Source organism: Rhincodon typus, chromosome 7 (genome assembly GCF_021869965.1).
Source record: "Rhincodon typus isolate 14 chromosome 7, sRhiTyp1.1, whole genome shotgun sequence".
NCBI lineage: Eukaryota > Metazoa > Chordata > Chondrichthyes > Orectolobiformes > Rhincodontidae > Rhincodon > Rhincodon typus.
Window position 1 is genome coordinate 1,630,922 of NC_063338.1, and position 15,385 is coordinate 1,646,306.

General features: G+C 44.3%; 1 protein-coding gene across 4 annotated transcripts in view; it reads left to right on the plus strand.

The window, feature by feature from the left end:
• The window catches only part of LOC109914564 (gastrula zinc finger protein XlCGF8.2DB-like), a 48,972-nt gene that overhangs the window by 15,437 nt on the left and 18,150 nt on the right, over window positions 1-15,385 (plus strand). For 3 of the 4 annotated variants that reach the window (XM_048599307.1, XM_048599308.1, XM_048599305.1), the window contains one exon: window positions 6,896-8,343. The exons of the other annotated variant lie outside the window; for it this stretch is intronic. In XM_048599307.1, coding sequence (XP_048455264.1) covers window positions 7,067-7,978 — 912 coding nt within the window. In that variant the 5' untranslated portion in view covers window positions 6,896-7,066 and the 3' untranslated portion in view covers window positions 7,979-8,343. Of the gene's footprint in view, window positions 1-6,895; window positions 8,344-15,385 lie in introns of those variants that run through there. 4 annotated transcript variants of the gene reach the window in all.

Sequence of the window (15,385 nt, forward strand, 5' to 3'; positions counted from 1 at the left end):
AGGCCCGAAACGTCAGCCTTCCTGCTGCTCTGATGCTGCTTGGCCTGCTGTGTTCATCCAGCTCTACACCTTGTTATCTCAGATTCTGCAGCATCTGCAGTTCCTACTATCTCTGAAACAATTTTAACCCCTCTTTATTTCTCAGTTCCACCCATATATCTTCTCTGGACGATCCCTTGAGAACATCCTAAGTAGTGGGTGATGTTTTCCATAATCAAAAACGTGACGCCCCTTGTCTGTTTGAAGGAACAGTCATATTTAGTCTCAATCACACCAGCAGTTTTGATGTAATCTTAAAAATATTGACATTATTAAGAGAAAGAGGTGAGACATGGCAGGAGAGCTCTAAATCGCAGTCTGCTTCTCTTAATTGATGTGGGAAGCCAGGCATGTTTTCAGTGCCCAGGACCTGCAAAAAGTGTCTCCAGCTGCAGCTCCTGGAAGCCTGAGTTTTGGAGTTAAAGTGACATCTGTGGACACTGTGGAGCATTCACAATTTGGCGAGTGTTGTGGATAGCACATAGAGAGGTGGTTACACCGCACACTTCACTCCACAGGCAGGAAGGGAACGGGTGACTACCAGGAAGAGCATGAGGGCTAAGCAGGCCGTGCAGGAATCTCGTGTGGCTATTTCCCTGCAAAGCAGATGTACTGTTTTGGATAATGTTGAAGGGAATGGCCTCACGGGATAACAGCCACAGCCAAATTAATGGCACTATGGTTGGTTGTTCTGCAGAGGGAGGGAGAAATAGGCATAGAAATGCTACAGTTGTAGTGGATTCAGTCATAAGTGGAATAGAAAGGGGTTTCTGTGGCCACAAACAAGAGTCCAGGATGGTGTGTTGCCTACCTGGCGCTAGGATCCTTGGATGTCTTGGAGCAGTAGCAGGACATTCTGGAGGTGGAGGGCGAACAGCCAGTGGTTGTGGTACATGTTGGTACTAACGACATAGGTTGGAAAAAAAAAGATATGTCATCCTAAGAGCAGAATATAGAGAACTAGGAAGAAATTTGATATGTAAGACCTCAAAGATAGTTATCTCAGGATTACTACCAGTGTTACGAGCTAGTCATACTAGAAACAAAAGGGTATATAAGATGAACACATGGCTGGAAAGATGGTATGGGGTGAGGGTTTCAGATTCATGGAGCATTGGGACTGATTCTAGGGGAAGTAGGACTTGTGTAACCCCTCCAGTTTGTACCTGGGCCGGAACTGGCACTGATGTGCTTGGGGGGGATACTTGGTAGAGTGATTGGGAAAGGTTTAAACTAGTATGGCAGGGGAATGGGAACCAGATGGATAAGGCAGTAGGTGCAGAAATTGAGGGAATGGTAGAAACCAAGGCAAATGTGACTAAGAATGGGCAGGGAAACAGTGTTGAAAAGAGCAGAGGAGGTGGTTTGAAATGCGTGTATTTCAATGTGAGAAGTATAATAGGCAAGGTAGATGAACTTAGAGCTTTGGTTCGTATTTGGAACTATGACATTATTGTGATTACTGAGACTTAGCTGAAAGGGGGACCGGACTGGCAGCTGAATGTCCCAGGAATTAGATGTTTCATGTGTGATAGAAGGAGATGTAAAAGGGGTGGGGGAGTTGCATTACTGGAAAAGGAGTATCTCACAGCTGTACAGCGGGAGGATACATCAGAGCAAGACAATATGGGACAAAATCAAGAATAGGAAAGGTGAAATCACAATGTTGGGAGTAGACTATAGTCCTCCCAACAGCCAACGCGAGATACAGGAGAGCATATGTAGACAGATTTTGGAAAGATATAAAAATAGCAGTGTTGTTGTGGTGGGTGATTTTAACTTCCCCTGTGTTGACTGGGACTCTCTTCATGCTAGGGGCTTAGATGGGGCAGAATTTGTAAGGACCATTCAGAATGGTTTCTTGACACAGTATGTAAACACTCCAACCAGGGAAGGGATTATACTGGACGTGGTTTTGGGAAATGAACCCAGCCAGGTAAGTGAAGTTTCAGTGGGGGAGCAGTTCGGGAGTAGTGACCATAATGCTGTGGGTTTTAAGATCGGGATAACAGCAGTACTCGGGTGAAGGTATTAAACTGGGCGAAGGTGAGCTACAACAATATTAGGCAGGAACTGGAGAATTTTGATTGGAGGCAGCTGTTTGAGGGTGAATCTACATCAGGTGTGGGAGTATTTCAAACTGCAGTTGATAAGAGTTCAAGAGTGGTTCCTTTGATAATGAAGGATAGGTATGACAAATTATGTGAAGCTTGGATAACCAGGGATGTTATGACCTTGGTCAAAAAGAAAAGGGAAACATATGTAAGGTCTAGGAGGATGGGAACTGATGAAGCTCATGAAGTATGTAAGGAAAGTCAAAAATAACTTAAACAAGGAATTAGAAAGGCTAAAAGGGGTCGTGAAAAGTCATTAGCAAACAGGATTGAGGAGAATCCCAAAGCTTTTTATACAAGTGTAAAAAGTAAGAGGTAGCCAGGGAAAGGGTTGGCGCACTCAAGGTCAAAGGAGGGAATCCATGTGTGGAGCTAGAAGAGGTACGTGAGGCCCTAAATGAATACTTTGTGCCAGTATTCACCAAAGAGAAGGAACTGCTGGAGGATGACCTAAGGGAAGGGAGTGTCGAATTTTTAAGCCAATTTGCTATTAAAAATGAAGAGGTGTTGAGCATCTTAAAAAGAATTAAGATATCTGAGTCCCTAGGTCCTGATGGGATCTGTCATAGAATATTTAGGGAGGCAAGAGCACAAATTGCTGGAGCATTACAGACATCTTTGTATCCTCTTTGGCCACAGGTGAGGTTCTAGAAGACTTGAGAATAGCCAATGTTGTCCCATTGTTAGGGAAGTATAGCAGCGATAATTCAGGAAATTACATGCCTGTGAACCTCATGTCATTGATAGGGAAATTGAGAAAAGATTCTCAGTGACAAGGTCTATATGCATTTAGAAGAAAATTGACTTAGATGGGGAGTCACATGGTGTCAAGGTGAGCTGGCAAGATGGAGACAGGATTGGCAAAGTCATAGGAGACAGAGGGTTGCAGTGGAAGGATGCTTTTCGTAATGGAGGGCTGTGACTAGTGGTGTTCCACAGGGATCAGTGCTGGGACCTCTGCTGTTCATGGTCTACATAAGTGACTTGGAGGAAAATGTGGCTGGCCTAAAGTTTTTGGGAAGATTTGTAGCTCAGGTTGTGGATGACATTGTAGGCTTGCTTGCTGAGCCTGTGTGTTTGATTGCAAGCATTTCATCAACCTGCTAGGTAATATCGTCAGTGCACTTCTGGTGAAGCGTTGGTGTTCTGTCCCATTTGCTATTTATATGCCAACCGAGACACACAAATAAAATACAGGACAGAACACCAATGCTTCACCAGAGGTGCACTAATGATGTTAAGTAGCAGGGTCACGAAACGTCCGCAATCAAACGCACCAGTCTACAACCTCGTTTTTGGCCTAATTATTAAGTTTGTGGATCATACAAAAATTGGTGGAGTTGCAGATACTAAGGAGCATTGTCAAAGGATACAGCAGGATGTAGGTCAGTTGAAGGCATGGGCAGAAAAATGGCAGGTGGAGTTTAATCCGGACAAATGAGAGTGGTGCATTTCGGAAGGTCAAGTACACGTGGAATGTACGGGCAAAACCCTTAGGAGTATAGGTATTGATATGCAGAGGGATCTGGATGTGCAGGTACACAGATCACTGAAGGTGGCAATGCAGGTAGATATGTTAGTGAAAAAAGACCTATGGCATACTTCTCTTCGTTGGAAGAGACATTGAGTATAAAGATAGGCACGTTTTGCTGCACTTTATTGAACTTTAGTTAGGCCACACTTGGAATGCTGCATACATTTCTGGTCACCACACTACCAGAAGGAAATGGATGCTTTGGAAAGGGTACAGAAAAGGTTTACCAGCATGTTGCCTGGTATTGGGGATTTTAGCTATGAAGAAAGGTTGGATAGATTGGGTTTGTTTTCACTGGAACACAGCAAGTTGAGGGGTGACCTGATAGAATTTGATAAGACTGTGAATGGCATGGATAGAATGGAAAGTATGAGGCTTTCTCCTAGGGTGGAGGGGTGAAATACTAGGGGACACAGGTTCAATGTGCAGAGGGGAGTTTAAAAGAGATGTGTGAGGCAGGTCTTTCACACAAGGGGTGGTAAGTGCCTGAAACGCACTGCCAGACGAGGTGGTAGAAGTAGACGCAATAGCAACATTCAAGAAGCACCTGGATGGATATATGAATAGGAAGAGAATGCAGATCCTGTCATTGAAGACAGTTTTAGTTTGGAAGGGCAAAACATGTTGGCGCAGGCTTGGAGGGCCGAAGGGCCTGTTCTTATGCTGTATTGTTCTTTGTTCCTGTTAAATTCCTTATTTTCAAATACCTGAAAACTCCTTTTTAACATTCCTGCTGGTCTCGGGTCTCAGCACCCCTTTAGGTGAAATGCTTCAGATCATTGAGAACTCTGTTGATCCAGGTACTGCTGAAGTTCCATGTTGAGTGTGGAGGGTTGTAGAAAGCTGGATTGAAAGATTAGACGCTGTTCCCTGTGTTCCCTGAGCTCCCATTGAGCATCATTGGAACAGGACAGGAGGTTGAAGTCAGTGGGTATGAACAGACAGTTAAAATATCAAGGCTGCACTGTGAGCGCTGCTTGGCTCAATGAGTGCGCTTTGGAGTTGGAGGAAAATGGAGAGTGAGGCAAGACAGGGAGAATGTGAAGCTGAAAGACTGAGTGCAGTGCTCAGTCTCAGTCTGGGCAGCTCAGAAACTGACATGGTCCCAACAGAGACAGCCAATTCATAAGTGAAACCCACAGTATTTTCTTACAGTTTTTAAAAGTACAATATATCAACTTAAAGAAAGGTATAGGCTTTTGATTATAAAACAGCTGTTTGCAAAGAAGGAAGGCCCCTAGCTTAATTAAATTCTTTTAAAGGGATTAACTAGTCTAGAGAGAAATCATGACAGGAGACCCCAAACCTGTGGTGTTCTCCTCTTGCACACTGTGGGAAATGAGGGACTCTTCCAATGTCCCTGATGGCTACTTTTGCAGGAAGTGTGTCTATCTGCAGTTACTGGCTAACTGCTTTTCAGAGTTGGGACTGGGGATAAACTCACTGTGGAGCATTTGTAATACTGAGAATGTAGTGGACAGCACATTTAACAGGTTGGTCACACCGCAGGTGAGGATTACTCAGGCAGAAAGGGAACAGGTGACCATCAGACAAAGTACAAGACTCAGGAATGAAGTGCAGAAGTCCCCATTGGGCATCCACAGATATACTGACTTGGATATTGTTTCGGGGGTGACGGGAGAAGAGGTGGCCTCTGAAGAGGAAAGCAGCAACAGCCAGGTTCATGGCACCACAGGTGTCTGTGCTGCATCAAAGGGGAGGAAAAGGAGTGGCAGGACTATGGTGATAGTAACTTCAAAGTCAGGGGTACAGATAGGCACTTGTATGACTGTAGACGTGAATCCAGGATGGTACGTTACGTCTATGGTGCCAGGATCAGAGATGTCATGGAGCAGCTGCAGGAAATTCTGGAGCGGGAGGGTGAACAGCGAGTGGTTGTGGTACGCATAGACACCAATGACAAAGGGATGAGAACCTGAAAGCTGAGTATAGGAAGATGGGAGCTGTATTAAAATGGAGGACCTCAAATGTAGTCATGTCAGACTTGCTCCCACTGCCATGTGTGAGTGACAGCAGGAAAAAGAGGATAGAACAGATGAATATGTGGCTGGAGAAATGGTGTACCAGAGAGCGGTTTAGATTCTTGAGACAATGGGCACATTTCTGGGGAAGATGGGTCCTGTACAAGCCTGACTGGTTGCATCTGGGTTGAGCTAGGTCAAATATCCTCATCGCGGCTTTCGCTAGTTCAGTTGATGAGGTTTTAAACTAGTATAGCAACAGGCTGGGAATCAAAGTGTGTAGGCTTAGATGGGTCAGATTCAGATCAGGAAACGGGAGGAAGAATATTAGTGATGTAGTCAGCACCTCAGAAAGATAAAAGAGATGAGGATTAACTAAGGATTGAGATCCTCTTCATACATCAGTCATGACATCCCTGGAATCAGCCTGGTGAACCTTCTTCACGCTCTCTGTCACCAGGGCATCCTTCTTCAGGAAAGGTGACCGAAAGTGCACACAGTACTCCAGGTTTGGGCTTACCAAGGCCCTTAAAGAAAGACATCCCTGCTCCTGTATTTGAATTCTCTCACTATGAAAGCCAATGTATCATTTGCATTCTTCCCTGCTTGCTGCACCTACCTGCTTACTGAAAGAGAGTCACAGACAAACATGAAACAAAATGGGGTCAGAAACTCTGATATAAAATTGTTGAACACAATGTCTCCATCATATCAATGTGTGTCATCAAATAGCTATTTACTCTAGTCCCATTTTCTGGCACTTAGCCTGTAACCTATAGTATAGAGATTCGTACGGCATATCTAAATAATTCTTCAAGGTTGCAATGGTTCCTACATCTACCACCATTTCAGACACTGGCAGACCTGCTGTCTATCTCCAGTGTTTTGTGTTTTTATTTCAAATTTTCACCATTTTGCTGCTGCATGTACTCTTATTCCTTTGGAGAGTTCGAAGGTTGTGAGGAAAAAACAGGAACAGAGTTGAATTGTCGATCTATAAAATGCATATCATCCCCCCACCTCGATCTCCTTCTGTAGTTTTTTTTTTGCAAACACTGACATGTTCACTTCCCTGAAGGACATTTATAAACCAATTTGGTTTTAATGATAATCCAGCAGTTTCCCCAAGTGTCAGCTCCACAAATAACTAGATTAATTTCTCTCAGTTTCACAACTTGTGTATGTTCTTCTGGTTTCTCTCACTACTTTTGTTTTCTGTTTGAAAGGTTGATGTACAGTGAACAAATTCAAATGAAACTGCATCCAGATGTGGCAGTCACTATTTATCACAACCTACTTATCTCAGGATTTTGAATGTTGAAAGAAAGAGCACCATTCACACTGGGGAGAAGCCCACATACTCTGTGTTTGGAGCATTCTGTGAAGATTCATCTGAAATGTCCAAACACCAACACAGTCACATTGGGGAGAGACTGTGGAAATGTGGGGATTGCGGGAAGGCATTTCTTTACCCATCCCAGCTGGAAACTCATCAGCGCAGCCACACTGGGGTGAAGCCATTCACCTGCTCTGATTGTGGGAAGGGATTCACTCAGTCATCCAGCCTGCTCAAACACCAACGAATTCATACTGGAGAGAGACCATTTGCCTGTTCTGAATGTGGGAAAGCATTCATTCACTCATCTCACCTACAGAGACACCAGCGAGTTCACACTGGAGAGAAACCATTCATCTGCTCTGATTGTGGGATGAGATTTGCTCAGTCATCCAGCCTGCTCAAACATCAGCACATTCACACTGGGGAGAGACCGTTCACTTGCTCTGATTGTGGGAAAGGATTCACTCATTCATCTAACCTTCTGAGACACCAACGAGTTCACACTGGGGAGAAACCATTCATCTGCTCCCAGTGTGGGAAGGGATTCACTCGGCCATCTGGCCTGCTGAGACACCACCGAGTTCACTCCAGGGAGAGACCATTCATTTGCTCTGAATGTGGGAAAGGATTCACTCACTCATCTAACTTACTGTTACATCAGCGAGTTCACGCTGGAGAGAAATCATTCACCTGTTCTGAGTGTGGGAGGAGATTCACTTGGTCATTCAACCTGCTGGCACACCAGCGGGTTCACACTGGAGAGAGACCATTCACCTGTTCTGAGTGTGGTAAAGGATTCACTAGATCATCCAACTTGCTGACACACCAGAGAGTCCACACTGGGGAGAGACCATTCACCTGCTGTGTGTGTGGGAAGGAATTCTCACGGTCATCCGGACTGTTAACGCATCAGCGAATTCACCACAAACCGCAGTCAAAAGATTTTGTTCTTATTCCCACCAAGGAATGAACCATGGTCTTTGGGCTATTTGTACTGATGTTATTAATCCCTGCTCAATTAAAGGCACTGATATTGTTGATAAAATGTTAATAACATTTCTGTATCTGTAGGGTAGGTTTTGGAAATGATCACATCTTCATCTCACTGGGTAAAGATTGTCCACCTGCACAGTGTGTGAAGAGTGATTTCCTGGTCCATCAAGACTAGTTAACTACCAGTGAATTTCTGAGAACTGTAGGAATTGGTTTTTTGATCCTACTGTTATTTATATCCAAACCATGTTTTCTGGGCCTGGTTCTGATGTTCTTAGATAACCAGACATGTGGTGTTTGCAATTTTGGAGAAAAATGATATAAATCAGCTTTTTGTTAAAACTATTGTGCATCAAGTCTTTATCTTATCTCTAAAGCAGGCTCATTTATTTTGAAGGGCTCTCCACCTCCCCATCTCCTCTATCCTCACCTCCAACAAATGCAAAGAACTCGTGGACATTGTCTCATTCTGAGTGACAAATAATCAGTTTGCTTCACATGAGCTGGTGGGGCAAGACATATCTACATTGAGGGACAGCTTGTAATGTTGGAATTGTCGTGCACCATTGGTATTCTGTGCACAGGGAAGAAGTTTCTTTTTCCCTTTTGTTCAAGTTTTGTTCAAGGTGGATGGGGTTGCACCTGAACTGGAATTTGAGCAGCATCCTTCTGGAGAGATGGGATGTGGGTGTGCATTTTTGAGTGCTGTTGGGGTGTGTGTGAAATAACAAGGCAGGGGCGTGGGATCTAGAGAGAATGTTCAAAAGAGTGAGGAGGGCCAAAAAGAGAAGAAACAACAAGTGAGTTAGGAAGGCATCAAGATTACAGTAAAAGCGAGTTTGACAAGGTTGAATGGTATTTATTTTAATACTAGGAGTCTGACGAACAGGGCAGAAGAGATTAGGGCACAAAGTAAAACATGGGGGTACAATGACATTGCAGTCGGTAAGAGAGAGGCAGGATTGGCAGCTGAGTGCTCCAGGCTACGTGGTCTTCATGTGAAACAACGAAGGAATGCAAAAAGGAAGGGGTTTGCAATACTGTTCAGGGAATCTATTATGGCAGTGATAAGGGATCACATCTTAGAAAACTCCTTAAACTGTGAGAAATAGAGGAGCAGGGAAGTGTAAAAGTCATGTGTCATGATATTGAAGAATTTTCCCAACGTTAGTTGTGGTCAGCATGGTATGAAAGTAGGGGAACTTTTAACATACATCCAGCGCAGCTTTTGAAGCCAGTATGCAAAAGTCCCCAACAAAGAACGGGTATGCCCTGGACTTTTTGGTAATAAAGACAAACAAGTAGTTGAAGTATCAGTAAAGAGCATTTTTCAAACAGTTATTGTCACTCTTTGATTCACATTTGCGTGAAAAAGAATAAGGAAGCACCTGAAATCACAGCTCTAAACTGATGTATTTAGTCAGAACAAATGCAATTTGGCCAGAGTGGGCTGAGAGCAAATACTTCCAGATAAATGTGCAAGAAGAAACTTAAAAGGGGAGATAAGGAGAACTACAAGGGGTCGTGAATTGATAGCCAGGCAAAATAAAGGAAAATCTTTGGTTGTTTTATGGGCACATTGATGATTAAAGGATAATGAGGGATAGAGTAAAGCCCATAAAGGTTCACAGCAGTAATTTGTGTGTGGAGGCAGAGGATGTAGATAGTGTTCTAAATGAGGGTCCACTATTGAGAGAGATAATATTGGTGTAGAATTCAGGAAGAAGGTCTGTGATCCAATTAAAGAGAGGAGGTTCTGAGTGGCCTGGCAGGCTTAAAAGTAGATAAATATCCAGAGTCAGATCAAAGGTATCCCAGGTTTGTGGAATGAAATAGCAGAGGCACATGCAAAAACTTTCAATTCCTCTCTGGCCACAAGAGGTGCCAGAGCTCTGAAGGACAGCCAAAGTGGTGCTTTTATTCAACATGGGATTAATCAAGAAACTGTAGGCCAATCAGTCTCACCTTGGTGGTGGGGAAACTATTGGAAACAATTCTAAGGGACAGAATTAATTTGCAATTAAGAGGCAGGGATTAATCAAGAACAGGCAGCAGAGATTTCTGAAGGGGAGATCACGTCTGACCAAATTGATTAAATATTTGAAGAGATGTCCAGGTGTATCAATGAGGCCAATACTTTTAATGTAGTCTCCGTAGACTTCAACAAGGTTTTTGATAAGTTCCTGCATGGGAGGCTGATAACAGATTAAAAGCCTATGGGATCCATTGAGATTTGCAAGTTAGATCCACATTTCGCTGACAGGCAGGAATCACAGGGTAATGGTTGAGAAGTGTTTTTTTTCCGGCTGGAACTGTGTGTCCGGTAGGATCCCACAGTGGTCAGTGTTAGGGCCCTTGCTATTTATAAAAATAATTTAGACTTGAATGTGGAAGGATTGATCAGTTATTTTCACAGATGATGCAAAACTGATGGGGTGGTAAATCATGAGGATAGCCTTTGATTACAGGAGGATACAGATGGGCTGGTCAGATTGAATTCCATTTGTCACTGATAAGCCAAATTGGATAAGCAAGAAGTGATGTGCTTGAACAGCATAATTGGTCAACCTGGTTAACCAAGAGGTTGGTGATTCATAGATCAGCCAGGGAAGAAAGCCTCATTTTTGTTCCCCTTCAGCATACTCTGTGATGCAGTCCTGCATTGTCAATGAGGATATTGGTAGCGAGACAATTTTCAACAAACGTTGCTCTCTCCGGTGTTATCTTGTAAGTCCCCAAACACAGGTTTTAATTCATGATGCAGAAAAATTATGAAAGAAAGAAAGTGGAATTTGGCCCTAATTGCTAAGTGTTGGAGTTTAAAAATAGGGAGATCTTCTTGCAACTATACTTGATAGAGGTGTACCTATAGACGTATAGATAGAGTGGACAGCCAGAGACTTTTTCCTAGGTGGAGGTAGCTATTACGAGGGGGCATAGTCGCTAGAGGTAGGTTCTTTACTCAGAGTGGTAGGGACGTGGGATGCATTGCCAGAGAGGGTAGTGGAGTTGGTCTCATTAGGGGCATTTAAGCGATTATTAGATAGACATATGGATGATAGTATAAGGTAGGGGTGGAGATTAGATAGACCTTAGGATTAGGGTAAAAGTTTGGCACAACATCGTGGGCCGAAGGGCCTGTACTGTTCTATGTTCTGTGTTCTATACAGGGTGTTGATGAAGCCAGTCCTAGTATATTATTCACAGTTGTGGTTTCTGTATTCGACAAAGAATAAGCTGATCAAATGCAATCCAAAAGAGATTTGCTAAGCTAATTGAGGAGGCAAAGTGGTGGCACATAAAGAAAGAAAGGATTAGATCAGCTTTATTGCCATGCATACTGGTATATAGTGAAAAGTGCAAAAAGTCACCACTCTCCGATGCTGTCCTGGATTTCTAAACAAAAACAAGAAATTAAAGCAGCAGATTTGGACTTTATCCTGTTTAGTCCAGTTTACGATGGCTCAGATCCTGTTTGCCTACTCAGCTGTAATCTCTTTGGCTCTTTCTCCTGACGCTGAAAATCAGCTGGTTTCTGAAACTGGGCTCCTCCACCGCTGCAGCCAAGGCCAAGCTGGAGCTGGCTGTGGGCCTGAGCCTGTGTGAGGGCCCAGCAGAGTCCCACTTCAGGGCTCCATCCCCTCCACTGCCACTACTTCTGTGGTAGGGTCCAAGCTGAGTCCTGTGCTGGACTTGGCAGGGTGTTGGATCCATGTTGCTGATGCCGCCTGCCTCCACTGGTGCTCCTGTTGTGTTTGAGCTTAAGAGTCACTGAACTCATCAACAAAAATTGCAGAAGTATAGGTACTGACAAATGATCAAAGAGAATGGGTGAGAAGGTGTGGATGTGGCTAGCTCTGCTGCATGGTGCTGTCTTGATGGCGCACAGGAGCAACCGAGCCCTGGGATCAGGAGCCGAATGGTGCCTACCCTGCCTCTGCCACCTTGAGATTTCTTCTCCGCTTTTTCAGATCTCACTACCTCATGGGACATTCTGCCCCATGACCCTTAGGCCTGTGGCTCTGTTCAGTCACATGGAGACCCAGGACAGAAACTCAGAACTCTAAATAGATGTCACCCACAAATTGAGTGACCTACGACTGACAAGGCTCGACCAACGACGCTGGCATAGCAAGCCCAGGTGAACTAAGGACCTACTGGCTTCCTGTAAGCCCGACTTCCTTGTGGAAACATGGAATGGAGGCCCAACCAGTGCAGGAACAATACCTAACCACACAGAGAACCAACAGCGAGGACACACGACTAGACCAACTCCAAGCGCTCGTGAACAAAGCTAGTGCCCATCAAACATCAAACGCATCTACTTACCTTGCTGACAACCCCACATGCCTTCTGGCCTGTTGCAGGCCCAACCTTGTGGAAACATAGAAATGAGCCCCAGTGCAGGAATGGTGACAAGCATGGTGACCCGACATTGTGGTGGCATAACTGAACCAGCCACAAGAATGGAGCACTCATGTCTGTGACTCGTGGCAAGGAGCCAATCGGGAGCGCACACTTACCTCTTGGAGTAGCAGACGTCCCTCACAGATGCCCGGGATCGACTAGGAGTAGCCACTTACTAGGAAACATGGAAGATGCACTGGACTTCAGGTGAGACTGAAACTTCGAAGTTTCAAGTTCTCCCACCCCTCTTCCTAGCATATGCCTGGCAAGCATCTAAGCCATTGAGAACAAAATTAATTAACTTAAAGCTAGACTCACCGACCAAAGAGATATGAGAGGCTGTTGTATTCTATGTTTTACAGAGACATGGCTCACTTCTGCTACACCAGATATGCCTTACAACCTGACAATTTCTCAGTTCACCAAATGGTCTGATCAGTGTCCTTGGGCAAGGTAAGGGATAATGGAGTTTGATTCCTAATCAACACCTCCTGGTGCTCAGACGTGGCGACCCTGGCAAGTTACTGCTCCCTGAACCTAGTGCTGTTCTTACTACCTGTTACACGAGTTCACTTCTGCTATCCTGGCAGCAGTCTACGTTATAAACCTATATGGAAGTGAAGAGTGCACTTGACGAAGTATGCATTACTACAAATGATCTTGAGATGGAATACCCAAAGGCCATTTTCATAGTAGCCGGTGATTTCAACCAGGCCAATCTCAATATGTCTCTGTCCCGGCAGAGGTCCAAAGTTTCTTGACCATTACTATACAACCATCAAAGATGCCTACCACTCCATACCCCATCCTCATTTTGGAAAATCAGGTCACAATGCTGTGTTCCTCCTACTGGATGAGGACTCAGTACAGAAAGTAGTGCAGTGCTGGTCTGAGGCAATGGAGGGGCTTCCGCAGGACTGTTTAGAGTGAGTGGATTGGACCTGTCACAGACCTCATTAGTAAGTGTGCAGAAAACTGTGTGCCAAAACAAGTCAATCCTTTTGGGATTGACCAGAAGACTTTTGTCTGGCCTCCCAGTACCCCTTTGACTCAACATTTAGTTTTGCCTGATTTTGTGTTTCTGAGATGTTTATGTTGGGGCACTTGCCAAACTGAAGCTGTGATTTACATGAAACATTTCCTTAAATCAAATTCTAACAGACTGTGAAAGCCAGTATTGAAATAAGTATCTGGGTAAATGGAGTTGAGTCACAGATTAGACATGACCCTTAGTGAATGACACAACAGATCTGAGTGACTCAATGGCCTCCTCCTGTTCCTAGATTCCAAATGGACCTGGTCCCAAATGTAACTGATGAACAGAAAGTCAGGGGAAAGCTGGGAACAAGACACAGCAACAGGAAACCAGATTTTAAGCAAAGTTTGAGTGTGGGAGAAGTTTGGGGAGAACATACGGAATGACTGGAATATGTCATTCAACCCCTTTGAGTCGGCTCAGCATTTCAGTTAGACTTGAACTAAAGGTCAAATAATTTCCTGTCAATATTTATTTATTTGATCTCTATCCAATGTATTAAGCACCAAATCATTTATAAGGAATATTAACATCAGTTAAGACAGAATCCTTCTTTCAGAATGAACATGGTTCAGTTTAGGATGTAATTAACAGTAGCACTCTCAGAAGAATGAAACACCTGCGATCACTTGTGCATTCTCTAGTGTCTCACCAAGTTGGATGATCGAGCAAATCTCTTCCCACATTGAGAGCAAGTGAGTTGCTTCTCCCTGGTGTGAAACTGTTGGTGTAGATGGGAAGCTTCCCACACACGAGGCAGATGAATGGCTTTTCCCCAGTGTGAACTTGCTGGTGTAACAAGCTGTGGTGAAGCATTAAATCCATTCCCACACACGTAGCAGGTGAATGGCTTCTTCCCAGTGTGAGCTCGCTGTGTCTCAGATGATGGGATGAACGGGTGAATCTTTTTCCACACATAAAACAGGTAAATGGCCTCTCCCAGTATGAACTTGTTGGTGTGTCAACAGACCCTGCTTACTTTTAAAGCTGTTCTCACAGACAAACACTTAAAAAGTCTCTTTGAGTATGAACTTGCTGATATGTCTGCATTACGATAACTGTCTGAATCTCCTGTCACAGCTGGAGTGTGGCTTCTCCTGTTTGGTGACACCAGCTGTACTAGTGAACGATATGAAGCATTTTCCAGTGGCGAATTGTACTAGTCAGACACTTATACGGAGCAGGTTAAAGATATCTGTTGTCTGTATGTGAAACCCATGCAGTGATAAATCGTGTGAGATTCAAATCCTGGCCACAAACAATCTTAACCCTGCCATTGATTATTCCATGCTGGTCACAGCCATCTGTGTCACGCAGACGAAATCTCAGATCACCTAACAATTGTCATGTGCAGAGTTCAGATCTTTTTCTGAGGCAATGGGATCGACATTTACATACCATCTACTGGATGACCGTAGCAACTAACCAAGGCTCCTTAGGCAGCACTTTCCAAACCCATTACCTCAAAGACCTAGAAAGACGAGCGCACCAGGTGCTTGAGAATTCCATTTTCTGCAAGTTTGCCAATCCACATGACATCTGACTTGAAAATACATCGTCATTCATTCACCGTTTCTGGGTCAATTTTAATCATCTGTTTCTGACTAGAGACTAATTAATACATTTGGTTAAAATAAATCAGAGATAGTAGGAACTGCAGATGCTGGAGAATCCGAGACAACAAGGTGCAGGGCTGGATGAACACAGCAGGCCAAGCAGCATCATAGGAGCAGAGAGGCTGACGTTTCGGGCCTAGACCCTTCATCAGAAAAGGGGGAGGGGAAGGGGGTTCTGAAATAAATAGGGAGAGAGTGGGAGGCGGATAGAAGAGGGATAGAGGAGAGGATAGGTGGAGAGGAAACAAACAGGTCGAAGAGGCGGGGATGGAGCCAGTAAAGGTGAGTGTAGGTAGGGAGTTAGGAAGGGGATAGGTCAGTCCAG